This window comes from Parus major, chromosome Z (genome assembly GCF_001522545.3).
Source record: "Parus major isolate Abel chromosome Z, Parus_major1.1, whole genome shotgun sequence".
Lineage (NCBI taxonomy): Eukaryota > Metazoa > Chordata > Aves > Passeriformes > Paridae > Parus > Parus major.
In genome coordinates, this window is record NC_031799.1 from 8,744,103 (window position 1) to 8,765,982 (window position 21,880).

The 21,880-nt window shown below is 46.9% G+C and overlaps 1 protein-coding gene across 10 annotated transcripts in view; it reads left to right on the forward strand.

Annotated features, from left to right (window-relative positions):
• Window positions 1-21,880, forward strand: part of RUSC2 (RUN and SH3 domain containing 2) — a 58,602-nt gene that overhangs the window by 23,017 nt on the left and 13,705 nt on the right. For 8 of the 10 annotated variants that reach the window (XM_015652917.3, XM_015652919.3, XM_015652923.3 and 5 more), the window contains one exon: window positions 18,201-20,273. In XM_015652917.3, the coding sequence (XP_015508403.1) occupies window positions 18,308-20,273 (1,966 nt within the window). In that variant the 5' untranslated portion in view covers window positions 18,201-18,307. The remainder of the gene's footprint in view (window positions 1-18,200; window positions 20,274-21,880) is intronic. The other 2 variants (XM_015652921.3, XM_015652925.3) reach the window with 1 other exon arrangement.

Genomic DNA, 21,880 nt, shown 5'->3' on the forward strand with positions numbered 1-21,880 from the left:
ATACTGGTAAATAATTTGTTCAAAAGGCATTAGGACAAATATGGTAGGATGTAAAACCCTGTCTTTCTGCTAAGCGATACACGGGTTCTGTGCAGGCTGGAGTCCTTTGTGTTGCCAGGGTGTGTCTGTGCTGGTTGTGTAAATGGATGCTCTCTCCGTGCCTCTTTTCAGATCAGATGAAAAAGGTTATCTAGGAATGGAGGAATTACTGCTTTTAATTACTGAAATAAGGGGTCCAGGCTGGGTACCAGTTACTGAAGCTTAATTACATCGTCTTGTTATAGCCAAATCCCTCTTTTCCCTCCCCGCCTTCCTTCTTCTTCCTCCCTCCCCCATCCTCTGCACAAATCCTTCCATTAAATTGCCTCTGCAAATAGGAGAAGGGCATGAACAAAGAGAAGGATGTATGTGGGGTAGGGATATAGATGTTGTTGGGGTGATGTTCTGCATGAGAGTGAGAACAATAAAGCAAAAGTATAAAATAAGGTTTTGATATATGTGTTAAAGTGACGTGGCTGTAGGGGAATGTGCAAACGGGAATGTCATAACAAAAGGGGATAATCAAATAGCAGATTCAGTCTTTTGGAGTTACGGAAAATGCTGAGCATGTGGGGTTGCAATTGCAGGATTTTGGGCGGATGTGAAGTAAATGGAAGTCACAGAGTAATGTATACAATGTATGGATTGATGGGTGTCACAAAGGTATACTAGGGTACAAGGGAAGTAGAGATCTGCATTTTTATCTCCACATACCTGCAGCCTTTTATGCCAGTATTGCTAAAGAGCGAGCTTGGCAGGTCTTACCTTTTCACAGAATTTTTTTCCCATTTACCAGTGACCCAAGAATAATTCAGACAAAGATTTTTAGGCCTTTAAAGAGCAACAGGATGACAGGAAAAATGTATAAAAAATGGAAGATGTTTGGCAGAGCTGCAGAGGAACCGTGAAAAGAAGAGGCAGGTGAGAGGCATTGCAGAGCTGGGGGAGCAGGAGTTTTGGGTCAGAGACCAGTGGGAGAGCACACAGAGGGTAAATTCAGGGTTGTCATTGTCAAGGAATGCAAATGTGTTGTTTCTGTTGTCATTCTCCAGCCTCTCACTGTGCTCCCCGAGACGCTCAGTGCTGTGTGCAGCCCTGCGGGGTTTGTGGGGGTGGGGGTGATCCTCAGCACAGCCTTTTCTGCAGTAGTTCTCTGGAGGAACCATTTTGCTGCTGCAGGTTCTCATTTGGTTGCTCCCTCTCCACCCCTATGGAGTGACAGCCTTTACACCTGGCGATGAAGGCAAACACAGAGTTTCAGTGCACCGTGCCAGGTAAGAAGGAGAGGGCTTCCAGCAAAATCTCAAAGTGGCATGTTGCCTTCTTGCATATTGATGACAATGTCCTGGAAGCACATAAGGCTTCTTGAACTGCAGCTCCTTCTTACCCCTGTCTTGCTCTTGGACCTGGAGGAGCCTCTCTGTGTCTATGGATCTATGCCTTTCAGGATGATGGGAGCAGGGAGCAGGGTGTCTCCTGCAGGTGTGCACCAGGCTGGGTTTGTGGTGCTGCTGCAGGGCAGGTTCCTATGGGAGGTTGGTGGTGGGTAACAACAGCACAACTGTGTGCAGCACATCCTGGGCTGGAGGGCAGGATGTGCAACAGAATGTACAGGACACACCTACCTGTATCAGCACAGGTAGCAATACCACCTGTATTGTGGAAGAAAACTCATGTATATATGGTTTGTGTGTACCATGCTTGCCTAAAGGAATAAAAAGAAGGTGATGCAGCCTTCTTCTCTGTGTGGGGTGGGAATGTCCCCAGGGCATACAGGCTGTGTCTGGCTACTAGGTGCCACTCTTACAAGAACATCTGTTAAGCAGTGAGAGTGCACAAATAATCTCTGCCTTGAGATGCTTGAAAGATGGGCAAGAGGTTCTGGTGCCTGGAGCTGACTGAAATTATCCACAGGAGTGTGTCTTCCTCACTGCATCGATGCAGATGATGGAGATAAAGTGCAGCTGGATCTCTAGATACAAGGGACCTGGACCTGCAATGCAGAAAGTGCAGTGGCCCAGGAGAATATGCTGTGAACTCAGGAATGGCCTGCCCACAGCTCCATTATTGCCTGTCAGGTGTATGAGGCTGTGAGACCAAACAAATTACAAATTTTTAGTCCCAAACATCTTTATTTTCTTCCAGTCTGATGTTTCTGGTGAGTCAAGATCTCGCTCTGGTGTGGTTCCTGATATCCAGACAAGACTCAGACTTTTGCAACCCCTTGTTGTGCTTTGCCCTGTTTTTAATTTATTTCCCTGTCTTATTTTTCTTTTCTAGTGTTTTCTGAAAGACTTATGTAATAGTAAGGGCATGTTGATAAATCTAACATGGGTCACTTTCTCTGCCCTTGCAGAGCAGCTGCAGACTTTTACCTTTAATATTTGTCAGCCACATGGTTTCACCTTCTTCCTCTCTTTTCTAATGGGTATTTTTATCAATAGTGCAGTTGCCAGCTGTGATCAACCAGCTATTCTTTCATTGTTCTGGGATCAGGAATATCTTGTCCTTCTGACTTAAGTGCTTTCATCTTCTTGAGTTTGTTTCCACTCAAAAGCTCATTTCCTTTTCTGCACCTTCTTCCCCCTGTATTATCTAACCTGTCATTGCTGCAGCTTCAATATTTGTTTTGCCAAAACAGCACTGAAGGTTCTCTTTTTCTTACCACTAATATCTAATATCCTTCTTGGTGTGGTTGCTCATTCAGGTTGATCAGAAGCCTTTCTCTTCTAATCTCCTCATCCTTTAGGGTGAGTCCAGATATTTTATTTTTTTTTTTCTTAAATTCAAAGTATTTTCTGCTGTACTTCTGCAAGCTGTTTGTTCTTTTTTGGCATTATAACTGTTTACCCTGACGTGCCAGAGATCTGCTCTTTAAAAATTAAAAAGGTTTCATTACAGCTCTGTTTGCTTTTTACCATTCTGTTTAATATAAACTGGGTCAGCTTGAGATGTTCAATCCAAATGCTTCTGTATCATGTGTGCTGAGTGAAAACTCACCCCAATAGGCACAGTTCTGATAGTTGAACCCAAAAAAATTAAATGCAGGGTAAGAGATGTGGAGATCTCTGCAGGTGGGGGTGGAGTTATCTTCCTGTCAGCTGTGGAATCAAGTCCCATACTGGACAAGATTTTGTCTCATGCTTGTGGAAACCATTGAAATCTGACTGGTAGTGGAAAACCTTACTTATCTCCTAAGTCTGCTGCTTTGTGGGCAGTGTTCTAACACAGATAAAGTGCTTCTGGCTGTCCAGTCCGTAAACCCAAAAGAGCCAGAAGCCTACCAAACACATTCCAGCTGTGCGAGAGGCTGCGGGATAAGGCTCAAAGAAGCTGAGAGGGCTTGGCTGGTAGGGGGTGAAATCCATAGCAATGATATATATCAATACAGTGACAGCTGTATTGATAACCAGCCTTAGCAGGGATTTGCCATTACTGTTGTTGTCTGCCAAGCAGGTTCCCTGCATGCCCTCAAAGTTGGTTACTCTCCAGTAAGAAATGGGCTGTCAAAATGCCTCTGGTCTCTGATTCTGCTCCAGTTTTCTCTCTTGATGAAAATGATTTTAATATTCATTTTCTGACAAAAGTGGGTCAAAGCCAGGACATACCTGTTAAGATGAGCACAAAAGCAGGCTGGTCCACAAGCTCTTTCTTTCCTCACCACAGATACGTTGCAGCCTCAGGATCATGTAGACAATAGTTTTTTCTACCCCTCAGACACATGCAAGTACTTCTTACTGGGCAAAGCTGATGGTTGCTAAATTTACAGAAAGCAGGATAAAAAACCCAAAAAACCCTGCTGTGTTTGTTAACTGCTGCAAATGGGAGAGAGGGGGAAGGCAGAGCTGTAATGCAGGTGAGTGGCCATAATGTGGCTGATGGCAACTTTTCTCTCAGGCTCAGGTTCTGAGTTTGGACTCTTGGGAGAAAGATCATGTGTTGGTCTTTGGGCAGTGCTGAGGCTGTGAGGCTGGCAGTACATCTGAGTGATAAATAGTCAATATTTGAGTGATGTTAGCAATGCTTTGTACTGATCCTTGGCAAGTGATAGGAAACTGGCCTTGCCACCAAACTGCCACTCTCTGGTCCCACACAAAAAGCTCTCTGGAGGCAGAGAACAAGTGTCACTTCCCTGTTATGCTTTTGGGCACAGTGTCAGAGATATCTCAGAGTGTATGAATGCTAGCAGTTCCTTTTGGGAAAAAGGGAGTTTCTGCTCTGGGAGTTATAGGGAAAAAATACTCAATTGGAGCCTGTATGGAAAACCCTGGCAAATAGACAGCAGGTTTTCACCTGATACTTGCCTCAGACCTGCTGTTACCTCCAGCTAGAGTCCTTGCTCCCTACCTAATTATAATCTCATCAGTTTGACTCCAGAACTGCACCTTATTCTTTATAAGCTCGCAGTAGCTGCCATTGCTTCTGGAAGAACATGCCCTAAATGCTTTCACTGGGCTTGTTCTTCTCTGTTATGATCTGCCTGCACTGGTGCAGGACCAGCCAATGGCTACTTGGCCTCCTTTTGCCTATAGCCCAATTCATCCGGGTTGTTCAGCAAGATAATTTCTTTTGGTCCCTCTCTGGGGTTCCCATGGCAAAGAGCAGGGATGTGTGCCTCAGGCTTCACTGTCATGTGTAAGCTCAGACAGCATGGCTGTACTCCCAGATGCCCTCCTTAGCAGGGAGAACGATCTGTCTTGATTATTGTGCTAGAGCAATTCTCTGCTCTTAGCAGGCAGGTTCATTACAGTGTTTGCATACATGGTGTTTTTCCCTGTACTCCCACCCTCAAACCTTTTCCAATAACTCAGCGGGAAAAAGGATAAGCCCACACAAGGAGAAGATCCAGTGGAAGAAGTAAATATTCCACGTCTCTGGTCCCAAGATGGTGTTGGCCCACACAGTGTATCTTCCTTGGCTTTGCCTATTTCATTCTGATGATTGTCACCTGGAGTGACAGGTCTGCCTGAGGTTAGGCTTCCTCTGGTCAACCTCTCCTTCACCTCTTGCTCTCATGTGAGTTGCTATAGTGGCTTCTAAGGGTTTTTTTTCCCAAGTGTGTCTTACCCTAAGCAGTGATTGTAGCTCCCTTTGGAAAACCAGCAAGAGGATTTCAGCATGCATCTGCACTTAGCCATCTCCTACTGGCCACAAGCTGTTCTCACTTGTCCACAGTCAGTGCCATCTAACTTACCCTAGTGCTGAGATTTGTCCTCCAACTGCAGGTTGTAGTGCTTGGAATGGTGTTGAGGAGAGCTTTGTCCTTACCCAGATGTCTCTTCCTGCCTTCAGCTCCTTGTCATATGCCTCATTTTCATTTCCATAGGCACTTGCTATTTATAATTATTGTCTCTATAAAGCACTCTGAAGGTGGTGACTGCTTATTACAGCAAGCCTGACAGTGTGTTTGTTCCAGTGTGCTCCTCAGAGTGGCTGGTTTTGGTGGAGCACTGGGTCAGAGGAGGGGGGAGGGTGGAGCACAAGGTGACCTCAAGCATCCCTGACCCTGGGCAGCACGGCTAGCCACTTCATAGCATGACAGGAGAGGAGGAGGGAGGAAGCTGCAAGAAAATGGGTGTGTCCTGGCACTGAGGGGCAATGGCATGGGGATGCTTAATGCACAAAGGTGGCAATGCTCCAGCCACAGCCATTCAATTTATGCTTGGCCATATCTGGCTGAGACACCGGGACTCACCGGATTTTCCATCTGCTGGGGTTTCAGTAATCTCTGGTTTTCTTGATGACTTTGCAAAAATTTCAGATGGAATTTTTCCTTCTCCATAACCCTGAACTCTCCCAGACTCTGTGCTGGCAACATCATTTGGTACCCTAAGGTAGAGAAACACCCCAAACTGAAATGATGCATTTGTAATTGTCTCAGAGGCACTGAGGAGTGATTCTGCTCTGTAGCACAGCGCGTTTAACAGCCAGGATTTTGGTCCAGTGCCTTGTTTCTGCTTTCCCCTTGGCACAGTTGAGGTTGAAAAGAAAAACCACAACAACCTCTTGGCCTGTCCATCAAAATGAAAGGGGAATCTTCATTCAAGGGTGCAGACCACTAGACCTCACTGCTTTAGTGAGGCAAATTACTATGGAGAAATGTCCCCCAACCCAAACCCTAGTAAGGCTTCAAGGACCCTTTTAATCTCTTGGGGAACCTCAAAGAGAAATTTCATGTTGACATGCTGATAATTTATACAGCCTGTGAGAGCAAGCACCAAAACCCACACTCCAGAGATGATGGTGAAGAAACTCCTTTCCTCAGAAAACAGATATGTTGAAAAAACTCCCCTGATTTCTCCTGGGCTAGTCTTGCAAATCTTGAAATTTTTTAGCTTGATGCGAAGTTACGTAAGAGAAGATAGTCACCAAAGTACACTTTGTTGGATTCCAAATTATTAAACTGATTAAATGCATTCCAGCTCATTAAACTGATGTGATTAAACTACAAAAAGTAACTGATTGTCACCCTGGTCATGAGGGACGTTACCTGGTAGGCATGTACATATGGGTGTTAGGTACATAAGAAATGGAATGGAAAATTATTTGACAGCTTCTAATCCCACTGCCAATTGGAAAACTGTGAAATTAGTCACCTCAGCTCAGAAGGATGAACACAGCTGGAAGGAATTGAGAAACTGTCTAGGAAACTGATCAAGTCCCTGTAAAATTTTCCTAAGAGGAGAGGTTGAAAAAAGGGAAGTTACTTGTGGTAAATGGGAAACTGTAGGGTTTGTGATTTGAAATAATGAACAACCTAGAGAAAGAAAGTAATGATTTATGAGGTGCCCTGATTGTTAACTGGAAAGCACTCCAGGAAATTAAGGAGGATTATGTGAAACTGATAATATGAATACTTTTCACATACTGTGATTAATTAGTCTGTGGATCTTGCTTTCAAACTTCAAAGCCCAGCAGTATTCCCAAATGGCTTGGCATTCTTGTGAATAAGACTACCCAGTGTATTTATAGTACGTGTTCAGAAGTTGCAGAGTTTTCAAACCTTTTGGTTTTGTTAAGGCCCATCTCAGTGCAAGGGCTTAACACAGGCAAACGTTTGTCTCAGCTACATGTCTTCTCTGAGATGAGTGGTCCAGAAAGGATGCAACAGCTTCAAGAAGGAAGATGTTCAAATGTGGACGTGTTCTATCTGCAAAGATCTGTGAGCCTGCAATCTTAAGGTGTCTCCTCAGCTCTCTCAAATACCCTTGAAGTGATTAAAAGCAGACTGCTCATGGAATCCTAGGAGAATTTGGGTTGGAAGGGACCCTGAAGTTCCCATCTCATTCCATGTCCCTGCCACTAGACACTTTCCACTAGACCAGGTTCCTCAAAGCTCTGTCCAACCTGGCCATCCTTTCAGCAGACTTGGTGAGTCTCCTGGAACTCTGACTGCTCTCCCTGTACAGAGTCAAGGATCATCCCTGTTTGCTCTTTTTTTTTTTTTTCCCTTGTCAATAGGTCTGTGTGGCCCAACATCATCAGCAGAAGACCTTGGTTAATCCAGGGTTATCAGATTTAGTTTACCCTTAATGCTCTGTTGAGCCCAGTCATTCCAAGACTAATTAGCACATGAGCTGTCTTGTGGAGTGATATCCTAAAATAAACTGTCCTGAATAGAGCTTTACAAACTGAGGTTGGTTTGGGTTGCCAGCCTCTGCAAGGGATATGTTTCCCTCCCAAAAGGAAAGTATGTGTAATCATTAGGAGTGCCTGGTCTGCTTCATAAGTATTTTATTAAGATTCTGGGTTGCCTTTTGTTAGTTTTGCTGCATGGAAAATATTCTGTTATATAAACTGATGCTGTGGTTTCATCCAGATCCTCTTGAGTCCTGCCTTGCTGCCAGCCATGTAAACACACAAACACACCCACACATCAGGAGGACTCTTGGAGAGAGGTTGGTAATCGGACCAAGGATCTGGGAATACTCTTGTACCTGAGCACAATGAAAATCTTGGCACTGAAGGCTGGCAAATGGAGTAGAAAATATGATCCTCTCCCTGCCCTAGCCCAAGGACAAGTAATGAAGTTAAATATCCCCATGTTCAAAAGCACTGACAGATAACTACTAGTGTGGCATGTCATTTTGTGTGGAAGGCACTGGTTCAGGAAGTTGCAAGCTCCAAAAATTTGCAAGAATTCCAAAAAACAAAAGGGACACTGAGGGATGATTGTATAGTCTCCTGAATTTCTATGGGCAGGTTATGAAACCTGCTCTGGAATGTAAACTACTCCCAGTTGAAGGAGGCTGCTTTAACCTGGGTAGTCTCACGATGGCCCAAGGACTTGTTCCCACAACAGACACTTCTTATCTCATCATCCCAGGAATCATTCTGCCTTTTTCATTTTTACCCATACTGAACACTGCTGAAATGAGATTCAGACATGATTGCAGAGGGCCTGTTTGTTCAGGTACCTGGCCAAAAAAAAGGGTCAAGAGATGCATGATCTTAACAGTAATCAGGCAATTTCAATTTTCAGATATCAGTGCTAAATGATCTCTTCCTCCAATTGCCTTCAAGGGTTTGTAAAATCTAGCCTGTGGTCTAAAAGCATGTGGGTATCAGTGTTGTTATCATATATATAATCTATATAATGTATTTCTATGTATTATTAGATATATTAATGATAAAATAATATCATATACATATACATATGTATTAAATGTGTTGGGCAGGATAAATTTAGTGTACTAACTCCTCAGATGCTGCTTTTCTTGGGCTACTCAGCATTTTTGCTTTGTACAATGCTATCATCCCCAAATCAGGGAGTTGCCAGCCTCCAGACCATTGTGTATGCCTGCTTTGGAGGTACAGAAAATGTCTTCCTGTATAGCATATTTTTTGTATAGCATATTTTTCCTGAGCACTCTGAAAGCTTCCTGAAGATCTTACAACAGCAGAAATCACACAATTCCATTTCGAAGTGCTGATCTGCCTGGGTGCTGGAGCCTGGGTTTTGCAGGGTCACCAGAGCACTCAAGAACCCACATTTCTTCTGGTCTTGGTAGAACAGCCTAGAGCGAGGAAGGGTTAAAGTTTCCTGCAGCCTTAGCAGGAGTCAGCTGTTGTTCACAGCTGCTGATTGAAAAACCATTTAGATGTGCAGTGTGGAAGAGGAACATCGAGTAAAAGCAGACTGCTGCTGGGATGTGTTCTGTTTGTGCCTGATTTTGGCACTCCTGATTTGTTTGCACACAGTGTGCATTAAAGTCCATGTAGGATTGCATCATTTAATACAGTTTTGCAGATGCAGGCTACCTGGCAGATCTGAAGTCCATCACTCCTAGGTAATGCCACACCTGCACTGCTTCTCCTGCTCACTGGGATGTGGCAGCAAACCAGTGCAGCACTGCTGTGTTCCAGTCTGAAAATAATCCTGCTGGCGCTTTTTGACATCGCTAGCTGCTTTATTTACAGTGGCTTGTGGGGTGATAATTTTGTTATTTCAAGAGCTTGGCCTAGCTGTGGTTTTTCTTGACTCCCCTGTATCCACTTTGGCTGTTCTGTTTCTGCTGTTGTGCTGCATGAGGTTGTACATCTGCAATCCACCATCTCAGAAATGTTTGTTTTTCACTTGATAGTGAGTGACTCCTACATATGTGGCACTCAGGGCTGAAGAGACAGTACACATCATTTTACAGCCTCTTTTTACTGAGTTATCTTAAGGCTGAGTTGCTCATTTGTAAGGTGTTTCCAAGTGGTCACTAATGCTTTGTCCTGCAGGGAGAGTTTTTGTTCTCACAGGGATTGTTTTGGAGCTGTGATTCCTGCAGTGCAGTCTGGACAGAAGTGTATTGCTGGTTTTAATCTGCACAGAAAGGAAGCAATAGGGAAAATATGCAGCCACAGACTGGCTGGAGTCTATGGATGTGCTGAGCTGTACTGCAGCAAGATCTTGTTCAGAGTGAAGACAGACTTTCTTAGCCCATTTTCGGACTTAGCTCATCTTTTTCCCCAAGTCATGATGGTGGTAGAGAATATAGGACTATTTGAGGTAGAGCTAGTCTTGTGTGCTTTTTTCTGTGCAGATGAAGGTTGCTCCTGAAATTATCCTCCCCATAAGCTTTGGATAAGTAGGTCATCTGCTTTGGCATGGTCTGGCCTATGTTGCCTGAAGCCAGATTCCAGTGTGGGTTAGGGAAGAAAATCCAATGCGAGTGACTTGTCACTTCTCTTTGAGAGTCTTTCCAAAGGGTGGTGCAAGGTTGTGTGAACTGATAGAAGCAAGTAACCAAGGTGACCACAATCCACACTGAAGTGCAAAGAGTAGATTAATCCCATCACCTTGCTGGCTGGAAGGTTTCAAAAACAGATGGGGACACACATACCTTGCTCAGCTTATTCCATCTTAGCAAGGACCAAAAGCACGTGGGCCTATTCCCTGGCCTCCACATCTCAAAGGCCCATGTGCAGTGCTTCACAATTCTGTGCTTTCTATAACCTCCAAGCTTCTTACCTCTTTTTTTCTTAGCACGGAGGCCCAAGCCTGTGAAGAACGAGATTTAAGTCATTGACAGCATTCTGTTGTCTTCTACAGAAATTCTCAAGACAGAAAATAACACAAAGCAAACACAACACATGAAATTCCCCACACTGAATATTCTTAGAATCCCTCAGCTGGCAGGTCATCTTGAGTGAAAACAACTCTGTTCTTTCATCCTCACTAAATTTCTACTTTCAAGCCTTTTCTCCCTGCAGTGGTGTGATTCTTGGGATGCTCTGTGCAGGGCCAGGAGTTGGACTTGATAATCCTGATGGGTTCCTTCCGCCTCGCCATATTCTATGATTCTGTGATTCTAATTACAGGGATGCTACAGATCCCCAGCAAGCCCAGAAATCCCCAGTGCTGCTGAGAATATCATGTCCTCTCCAATTCTTGATGTCATCTCGGGAGGCTTCACCCCTGCAGTGAGAGCTGAATAAGAACAGCTGCCCATTCACCTTTGCACTATGACAGACTTGGGGAACAGTTTTGCCACCCTGTGCAAGCACAGGTCAGAGACTTGACCCTGATTCCTGAAACTGAGCTGAGTTTGAGGCCTGATTCCCTCAGCCAAACACTCTGTTCCCTGCCTCTTGTGGTGGAGAGTTTTGAGCTCACAGCTCCCAGGCATAGAAGGTGGTGGGAAAACCTTCAGTCCAGCTTTGCACAGATCATAGAAGCATACAATGGCTTGGGTTGGGAGGGACCTTTAAGGACATCTGGTTACAACCTCCTTGACATGGACAGGGAAGCCACCCATTAGGTCAGGATCACTAAGCCCTGACCAAAGCTGTACGGTTAGGGAGGGGTAGTCTTGTTATCTTTGAATACTGAGTGTGCCCAGAAATTTAATATGCTTATAGGATTTTCTTTCTTTCTGTGTGGGTTCTTGAGTGCTCTGGTGACCCTGCAAAACCCAGGCTCCAGCACCCAGGCAGATCAGCACTTCGAAATGGAATTGTGTGATTTCTGCTGTTGTAAGATCTTCAGGAAGCTTTCAGAGTGCTCAGGAAAAATATGCTACACAAGCATAGTCCCTCCTGCTGCTACTGCTGCTGCTGCTAGTGTCTGTGATAATAAAGGATTTACTGTGTCTGCAGTTTAATTCAGCAGCAATTTCTGTGTGATATGAACAGCTAGAAATATCAGTATTTTTCTTCTCTGTGGGTTTGCATAAAGTAATTAGAGCATATGTGCTGGGGGCTGGGGCAAGGAAGAGGAGGAGGAGCAGGTTCCATCCCAGAGCACCTCAGTGGATGCTCTGAGTCATGGCCTGTAAATGGCTCTTGCCGAGTGCCACATGCCAGATGATGAGTCACAGAGCAAGGGAGCACAGAAATGGGAGAAACTGGTTCGGTCACTGTCCTGGCTCCTGTGTTAGCTGGTATAGGTCTGCTGCTTGAGCTATTTCTGATGGCTTGTGTAACTCTTAAGTGCATAAAGCAGCTGGGGCTTCTTGTCCTCTGGCTGGGAGGCAGGTACTGCCTCACACTGCTTATGTCATCATCAGAAATACACACACTGCAGCCATTGCTTAGTTCTGTGTGTGCTGGTAACCCCTGGCCCATGCAGCTCCTTTCTGCCAGCAGCACAAAGGCTGTGACTGACTGTCACGTGCTGTGGTTTCCATTTAGAGCACATCATAATCCTATATAGTTCTGGGATGTAATGATACATTAATCATGGGCTTAGTCAGGCTGTCCTGGAAACCACTGGAAAAAACCCTGGCCAAGGCAGGGCTTTGTGGAAGGAGAGGGAAGTGGTCTTTTCAGGAATCACTGTGCAGCACTACAAGAGGAATCAGCCTGAGCAGAGGCAGAAGTTTAAGAAGTATTTAGCTTTTCTATTTTTCTGCAGCTCCCTTTAAACATAAAGTGTGGAATATTCACTCTGGGAGCATGCAGACCACCCTGACTATGCTCCCTGTCCCCTGAGGCAGGGTAAGAGCTGGAGGTTTAGAATGAGTCAAACAATTAGCATTTCCTTTTATACTTGGGGTTTTTTTTCCATTAAACACACTGGATGATTTAATAAAGCATTTAATGAAGGTGTGAATTTGACGAGCTATATTAGCCCAAGAGAGAAACAGGTGTCCAAACAAATACCACTAACTAGACTCATCCTTCAACAGCTTACAGGCTTCCTCACCTCCACCCTCTGCTTACATAGTCCCATAGTTCAGACCTATCCCCAGGCCACTCACCCTGAACCACTCATCCTCTTTTCTGATGCTGCTCCCTGAATGCCCTCCAGTTTTCTGGATCTTTTCTGAACAAATTTTTGTTTAAAACAATCCAGGGCTTTCTGGCAGCTTTTGGAGTGGCATAGCTGGGGTAGTGGTGAACTGTGGTGCTGGTGCTGGATACAGTGGGCCCTGAAGTCCCCCACGCTGCCTGAAGGGTGGCTTTCAGTTTGGATTAATCTCACAGCCCTTTGGCCTGGAGGTACACATACAGGGAGGAAACTGAAAATATCTCTCCCAGTGGAGCAAAGAGGAGATGTCTGTATTGTGCTTTTATCTGCAAGATAAACACAAACCATTGCTTTTTGCAGCACTTCTGCTTATTTTGTAAGGCTGTGTGGTTCCTTCAGGCATGCTAGTGCAAATGCACTGTAGGAGTCGGGGGTTCACATGGAACAGCACTCAAAGAACAAGCAGCTCCAATACAAAAGAATTTTTTGTGCTTCTTCCATGAAACTAGCATTTAATTGTGTTTTTACATATTTCACCCTTGAACAACATGATGAATTTTGGACTCTCTGAGGAAGGTGATGATAGCAGTGAAGCCAAAGCCGTACAGAAGGAGTCAGCAATAACCCTCACAGTTAAAGGTTTCCTGTGGACACTCAGTTTCATGGATGAAGTGACTGAGGTTTGTAGAAACAATAATCTGTTCCGAAAAGCCATCCTCCAAAAAAGCCAGCATTGCCTCCAGCTGACAGTTCTGATGATGTTGCACCTGCTTCCTCATCCTCTGTGCTCTATGTGCAGTCTTTTTACATTAAAATCACATTTGTCTCTCTTATCTCTGCGTGCCTTCTCCAGTGCGTTACATTTTATGAGGAAGCCTGTGTTAGTGTGAGCTGAATGCTGTCACCCCATGTGTGTGCACGGGACGGCGCTGAGCAGAGCAGGCTATTAAGGGTTCAGCTCTAGAACTCCAAAATCCTGGTTGGAGCCATAACAAATGTTAGAGTACACCTGGACTTGTGCAGCCACCACACATCAGCCCTTGGAGGCAATTGCAGCAAGGTCTGGTTGGTGCTGCATCTTCTCAGCAGTGCTGCAGAGGCAGGAGTTGGTACCCGAGGTCGAGGAGCCCTGAAACTGCATTGACCACCTTTGAATTAGCACAGTGCCCTCGGTCTTAGGGGTATGACAAGAGAGGGATTTGAGGGCCTCAGTGTAGTGGTCAGCCAAGACTTAAGAGGCATGGAGTGCAGAGCCCAAAGGATTCTGCATGCTCCTGTTACTTGCAGCATGCTGCCTCCTCTCTAAAGCTCAGACATAACCTGATAGGCAGCTCTCAGATCAGTGCTGAACCATCCTTTCTTGCTCAGCACCCACCTAGAGCGGAGCACCTATCAGCTTTTCACCTAGGGCTTTGCTGCAGCTAAGGAGTTTTTGTTGTGTTTATTTCCAGGGGGGTACAATCATTCATGAGCAATTCCATACCAAATGCAGGTGTCTCACAAAAAGCCATTCTTCCTGCTCTGTCTTATCCCTTTTGGAATGAAGCATCCACAGTGTGGTCCCCACCTTCTCTGGGTAACCCTTGGCACCTCAAGGAAGAGCTCCCTGAATAAACAACCCATATCTGCCATGTTGCAGCAGATGGTGTCAGTATGGAGAAGGCAGGAGTTCTGACATTTGAAAATAAAATGGCTGATGTGCAGACATGTCTGGAGTGGTCATGTCTCCCTACCCTGCATTGCCGTCCTAGGCAGGACTGGGTCCTGGATGCTGTGTTTGCTCTTGTGTGTGTAGCATTGAGCAGGATTCAGCACAAAGGTAAGAATAAACTGATTTGGCAAAAAATGTTCATGTATGAACTGCCTATCCACATCTGTAAATTTCCTGTTGCATAAGGGGAGTGAGGGCTTTGCAGAGAGCTGATTAAAAGCAGCAAAATCTGAAACTGGTCTGCTTGCTGCATTTTATTGCCCAGTGTCAGTCCCAGCGTAGTAGACCCCGAGTAGGAAGAGGAAGGATACTTCTACAGTCTTCCAGAATAAGGAAGCGTCAACTAATGCTGAGGCCAGGGAGGATACTCTGGTGTTGGGAACTGAATAATCCTTGTGCTGGCAATGCCATTGCCAACCTCCCTGCACCCCTAAATCCAGAGGAAGCCAGGAGAGGTTTCAAGGGAGAGAAAAGGAGTAGCTGCGGCACAAAATGTCATGCCTATCCCTAGAGAAGCCATCAGAATGTTTCCTGGCAGGAGCTGTCTGCATGTCACCTGTGATCCTGCACCTCAGAGCCTGGCACTGGGAGCAGGTCGTGGGTGCAGGCAGGATGGGCATCCATCTGCTGCAGCATCTCTGGTGGCCAGTGAATCACAGCCCGCCCGGGGAGGCTGTGCTGCTGCTGGAGCCAGAGAGCTGGGCAGAGCTGCGTGTTGCAGCCAGAGCACTGGAGAGACAGATGGGAAATGGCTGCGTGTCAGCTCTGACATTTTGCTGTCAAATGTCAAAGTGTGTCTGTGCGAGCCTCGTCCTCCCACAGCAGCTTCTGTGCTGACGTGAATTGTGTGCTGCTCGGCGGGACTTGTCAGCAGATGGGTGCTGGTGCTGGGAGCCTGCCCCAAGCAGCCATTTCCCACAGGCAGCAAAGCCTGGTGCTTCAGCAGTGAAGTGTGATGCCATCACTGTCTGTATCCTCAAAATTATGCTTCTCAGATATTTCATGCTTTCAATGCTTTGCATTGTTGCAGCACTTGAAATGCAGCGAAGCCTGGTGGAGAGATGTGATCTGGGCATTCCAGTCAGATACAAGAGCAGTAACAATGGTGGGGTGGGCTACATGAGTAGATAGGCACTGGGGGACCAGCTTTTTACCCAAAATGCTTGTGAGGTGGGGGCAGGAAGACAGGATAAGCTTCTGCTCAGTTCAATAGAAATAAACTCAGATAATCTCACAGCTCCTGCTGTGCCATCAGTGGTGCACAAAGCCCAAATTGGGGCCACTCCAGCAATGTGTGTGTGTGTGTGTGTGAGTATGAGTGTGTGTGTGCTGTAGGCTCAGGGTCAGGACCTGCTGTTATCCACTGTGGCTCTTGAGCAATGGGATCTTAGGAATCATTTTAGGATGAAGAAAATCTTCCCCCCCAGGATCTCAGCTGAGTAGAGATGAGTCTCTGTGGCAGCAGCTGTGGAAAAGTAGCCAAAGGCTTGTACAACAGAAAAGCCACTGAAAAGGGTATAAACACTGATAGAGGTTTTAGGGAGACTACAGGTGAGGGAGAGTTTAGGGTTGCACCATTAGTAGTCCAGTTATGTGTCCACCACCTGGTTCAAGTGGTCCATGACATTTAGGTGAGTGTCTTGGCCATGTAAGTCTCTGGTAGCATCTACCAGAAGGCCTGTCTGTTCTCTGACACTGGTGATAGCATTAACTTTTGTATTATTGGGTGTTTGCTGCCAACGTTATCTCTGTTTCCATCTTTGTATTTTTATTTCCTGTCAGCATCATCCTGTGTCTGTGAGAAGCATTACTGTGTGTGGGAGGAAAGTACTTCTTTTGATCATTTTTATCATCTTCTAATTGCTATTCTTACACCTTGAGGCTGAAAGAAGTGAAGTTGCTGATGTTTTTGTGTAGATGGCTTATTGCTCACGCTCTTGTTATATCTTCCTTTAACCCACATTTCTCACTTTCCCTCCTGTGCTCCCACGTGCCTTTGCAGGTCTGCTTCAAATCCATTATCACCCCACAGTCCCAAATGCTGGGGTAAGGTAGGAAGAAGCCACTGTGAATACCACTTTTTGGGGTCTGAAGGTCAGTGGTGGGGGCCCTGGAGTCCAGAGCAGGATCCCAGGATGCAATTTTCAGGGTGCAGTGATCACTGAGAATACCTGAATGAGTTATGGGATGTGAGTGCTGACCAAGGGTCCTTGGGCCAAGGTTTTCAGAACAAGTGGTAGATCTGTGAGAGCATTAGGTAATTTTTAAATCTCTCAGACTCATCCTGAATCAGTCTTTGTGGTTTCTCCCTCTCCTTGCTGCCTTAGCTGCCTGCCCTTGCACTTGCCTGTGTTGGATTATTTGATCTGTAGAAGGGAAGGCAAGAGGAAAACCCTCTCCAGACTTGTGCTGGAGGTGCTTGTAGGCTTGACCTCTGGGTTAGGTGAGGAGGAAGAAATGGGTTTGTCCTTCGCTCTTGTATATCAAACGCTGGTGAACATCTACAAGAAAGATGAAGAGAGACTTTTGACACAAGCAGAGAGTGACAGGACAGGGAGGAAAAGCTTTGAACTGAAAGATGGCATGTTTAGATTAGATTAGATGTGAGGGTGGAGAAGCACTGGAATGGATTACTCAGAGAAATCGTTGCTGCCCCATCCCTGGGAGTGCTCAAGGGCAGTTTGGATGGACTTTGAGCAACCTGGTCCTAGGGAAGGTGTCCCTGCCCATGGCAGGAGGTTGGAAAAAGATGTTCTTTAAGGTCCCTTCAGCCCCAAACCATTTTGTTATTCCTCTGGCTCCATAAGAACCTGCTATGTACGGAACACAGGGAGAGTGGGGTTCTTGGTGCCCTGCCTGTGCAGTGCCCTGCCTGTATGGCCCCTGGGACTGTGGCAGTCACCCTGTTGTGAAGTGCAGCAGGTAAATGCCACGGATAATGTGGCAGAGCGGTATGATCCCCTCCCAGACCACAGTAGGGACCAGTCTGAGCTGAGGTTTCACCATCAGCAGAAGGTCAGCAAAAGCCAGTGTGCTGTATGTCACCTATCTGACCAATGGCCCTGTGGCCCCACTGCAGTCATCCTCTCCTCTTCACTGGAGAGACCCTTGTATACATAAGTAGTTGCATACCTTGGCATGTTCCCCTGGCACCATTAAAAGGGCTCAGGACCTTGTGGGATCTCCTGGATTTTGGAGAGGAATGACTGTTGCTGCTTTTCTGCTCCAGTCTGCTCCTGCTTCCCAGTCTCTTCCTGGACGCGTGTGTGTGTGTGTCTGTTGCAAGACCTTGCCATGTTTGGTTCTTGAAGGAAAGTTCAATGTATCTAAAAGGAAGCAAAGGTGTTCAATCCATTGTGAGAAGATAGACTGCTCTCACCAGGGTGCAGTGCTTCACTTCAGACCCTGTGCTGTTTTCCTGTGAGCACACAGTGCCATCTGCAGTGAGGTCTTTGTTTGGCCCAAATCCTGTGCAGCCCTTTGGCCACTTGACTGAAATCAGTTACTCTCTTCAGATAACTCTGAGAGGGGTCACAGGTGGAATCACAAGTGTTGTCCCAGGAGCCTGCATGGAGGGTGACGTGTTTGTTTTACATTGTGGTTGGTTGTTTCCCAGAAGAAGGACCTTGTGCTCAGGTACTTGTGCTGACAAGGAACCAGTACATTTTGATCCTCGTCAGCATATGAAATCTTCAGTCAAACCAAGGGTGTTTTAAATAGTCACTGCCTTTCCCGAGAGGTGACTTCCTTTGTGATTTTGTCTCTCTGTAGGTATCTGAATTCCCTCATGAGAAGTGTCTTCCCTGCCTCTCATGTGCAGCCCTACCTGTTCATGGGTGGTACCAGCTCCACTGATGCCCTGAAGAGTCTTCCTTACCATGGATAGTCCACCCAAACTGACTGGTGAGACACTGATTGTCCATCACATTCCCCTGGTGCATTGCCAGGTCCCCGATAGACAGTGCTGCTCCGTGAGCAAAAGGACCAACCCCTTCTGCCAGCCAGAGCTCAGCACTACACGGACATCTGCCCTTCCAGACAGAGACCTCTCACAGACTGACTCCTTGGTGTACAGCAGCTTTCTCCAGACCTCTGAAGCCTCAGCAGAGGCCTCAGACAACAAAGAAAGAAAAGCAAGGGATCTAATTGTCCCTAGTGTCAGTAAGCGACACAACCCTTTCCTGCTGAGTGAGGGTGACGACCTCAGTATTTTTGGGGATGACTTGGGTCAGAAATCTTTCCACCTTCACAACTCGCTCGTCGATGGCAAACCACCCTTCAACCTGCAGGATCTGGCCTTGCCCCCTTTCCACCTCCACGACTCCAACCACATTGTGAAGTCCTGGAACATGGCCAGCCGGTCTGGTGTGGTGGACGGGCAAGAGGACAAACTCAGCAGTAATGACATCCAGAAGAGGAACAACGCAAACAGGTGCCACCAGGCCTCGGAACGCATGGAGCTGGATGAATGCAGCTGCCATCGTGGCAGCTCTTCCAACTTCTCCTTCGACAGTGGTGACCAGGAGTGGAACCAGAACACGGGTGAACCACTGAGAAATCAGGATGCCCTGCACAGGACATGCAGTTGTTCCAGCTCAGAGATCCAGCACTGTCGCTGCTACAGTTCATCAAGTCAGTCTGAAGTGATTGACCAACAGATGGGCTACATCAGTGACTCTTCTTGCAACAGTTCTGATGGGGTCCTGGTGAACTTCAGTGCTCTTTACAACAAAATGAATGGTCAGTCTCAATCCAACCTGAATTCAGCTAACCTGTCTTGTGACTCTTCCTTCTGCAGCCACTCAGACACAGGAGCTTTTTACCTGGATTTACATTCATCACCCACTGAATCCAAGATGTCTTGTGAGTCGCATAACCCAGAAAGTTCGGGCAAGGTGTGTGGGTGTCAACACTCCTCCTCACCTGTCCTTGATGCTAACTGCAACTCCTACCACCTCCACTGTGAGCCTTGCACATCAGAGAGCTCAGACCTCACTGCCTGCTTCCAGAGCCAAGCACGGCTTGTTGTGGCTACTCAGAATTACTATAAGTTAGTCACATGTGATTTGTCTTCCCAGTCATCCCCCAGCCCTGCAGGATCTTCCATAACTAGCTGCTCAGAAGACCAGACCAAGGGTAGCCCAGCCCAGCCCACAGAATACTATCTGTTCAGAAGGCCTGACCTGAGACAGGAAGGCAATGTAGAGTGCAGTGAAGAGGAGCCAAAGGGAGAATCCAGCCAGAACATGATTGAGGGTCAGGTCTATGTCAATGTGTCACCACCGAACCTCAACACAAGCCGGCAGCGCTCCAGGAGCTATGATCAGAACTTGGACAGGAGTCCTGGCAGCAGGCTGGGCTCCTTGGAGCGCATGGTGAGCTGTCCAGTCAAGCTGAGTGAAAGTCCAGCAATACCCATTCAGAGCTCTCCCCCCAAGAGGGTGACATCGTTCGCTGAACTGGCTAAAGGACGGAAAAAGAATGGCACCTCCCCACCGCTCCGCTCTAGTGGTGATTCTTCCCTGGAGTTCTCTCCTATCCCTGAAACTCAGCGGGATTGCCCAACCTTCCTTGAAGAAAGAGCTCGGCGCAGCCAGAGTCTTCCACCCATGCCCTTCATCCATGGGCTGAACCGGAGCTGCGAGGGCTTCTGTTTGAATCATGCTTTTGGGGACAGCCAGGCTTTGTGTTCCACCAAAGACTCGGTGTCCAGTGAGAAGGTCCCCAGTGGGCATGGGGCAGGTGAGCAAGCCTCTCTCTCCCTGCTGATGGAGGCAGATGCCAGCTTCTCAGGTGGCTCTGCCAGTGGCCACGGACAAAAAGATGTTAGAGCCCGAGCAGACGGTAAGGAGCCAAACTAGGGAGAAGGGAGAAGTAAAAAGAAAGGAAGCTCATTGGGATATGAGGGGAGCAGCAGGGAAACCTGCGTGGTGATAAAAGCCCAGTGTCAGGGCAGTTTGGTTTCTGGTCTGCCAGTCCCTGAGACAAAGCCTTGCTGTGCTTTGTCACAGAAGCCATCAGTCTTGTATCAGTTCAAGTGTCTTGTCCTTGTGTTTCTAAAGCCTCCCAAGGTTTTGGTGAGACCTCTTATGTCTTGTTAGCAAGGACATAGCATTGATACTGAGAGAGTCTGTGCAGCTTGAAGGGTTGTATCTCTTCCAGGGTGTATACTGTGCTTTTCCATGAGAAACACCTGCCCTTACCTCCTAAGACAGAGATGTGAAGATGCTCAGCAGAGTCATAGTCACAGCCTTTCTTTTTTGGAGTTATGTGGGGCAGGTGTGGAAAGGGAAGAGGCATAGCCAGCAGTCTCCTTTCCATGCAGGTCCAGGAAGCTCACACAGTTTCTGCTAGTGTGAGTCCTAACTATGTGAGTCGTGCAGAGTCTAATCAGTATGTCTCTGCTGGAATATCCTGGACACATCCTCCACAGTGCTGTGGATTGCAGCAAAGGTTCCCAGGGAGAGCCACTGTCATGGTTAACTCTGTAGGGAAGCCTGTAATATGTGAGTCGTTTTCCACCTTGATGTTGCTGTCACTTGTGCTTGTGAGGAAGCTGTCTGACACTCCCTTTGGAAGTATGGCCATTTCTCCAGCATTGTGGGAGACCTCTGTCTCTGCCCTAGGCAGGTATTATACCTGTTTCACAGGTAAAAGCCCTTCTAAAATGCCTCTGACCAGACCACTGCAGTAAATAGCCCCAACTATGTCAAGAAATTGTGATGCCTTAACAGACTGTCTCCACTTAATGTTCTGAAAATTTCTGGCAGGAGGTAAGAACGTGTAGTTTACTGCCATGGCAGAGGTGGGAAAGATTTTGGCCTTTGCAGCCAAATTTTTCTGGTTATTGTCCTGTTTATTGTTTTTTGAGCCTTGAATGTTTGCTTGGTGTGGGATGGCAGTGGAGGCAGGTCTCTGCTGGGAGAGGGCAGCATGGCAGCAGCCCTATTAGCTTCAGAGGGAGGGCTTGGAAGGAGCAGGCTCTCCTCAGGGAGAAGGGGGCAGGCAGGAGCTTTCAGGTTAATATATCCCAGCAGCTGCTGCCCAGCACCCTGATGGAGTCCTTCCTTCTGCGCTGTGACAGATGACAGGCATCAGGGCTGTGCAGGAGGCTTCTGCCTGCAGCTGGAGATGAAGGCATATCTGCCTTGCTCCAGACCAGAGCAGTATGCAAGCCTAGAGGCTCTGTGAGGGGCTAGAGGGAAGTCAAGCCCTGCTAAAAGCTGGCTACAGGCAGCAGATAAACACCAGGGCTGATCAGGAATCTCAGACAGCCCCACATATGCACCCAGTGCTGTCTGTGTTTTGCACTGAACACACAGTGTGTCACACTTCAGATGTGTCCCTCAGGATATCTGTGGCCCCATCAGGAGCGGGAGGCACATACACGTGTGGATCAGCCCACCACACTCCCCCAGCACATCCTAGTGCATCATTTGCTGGAGCAGACT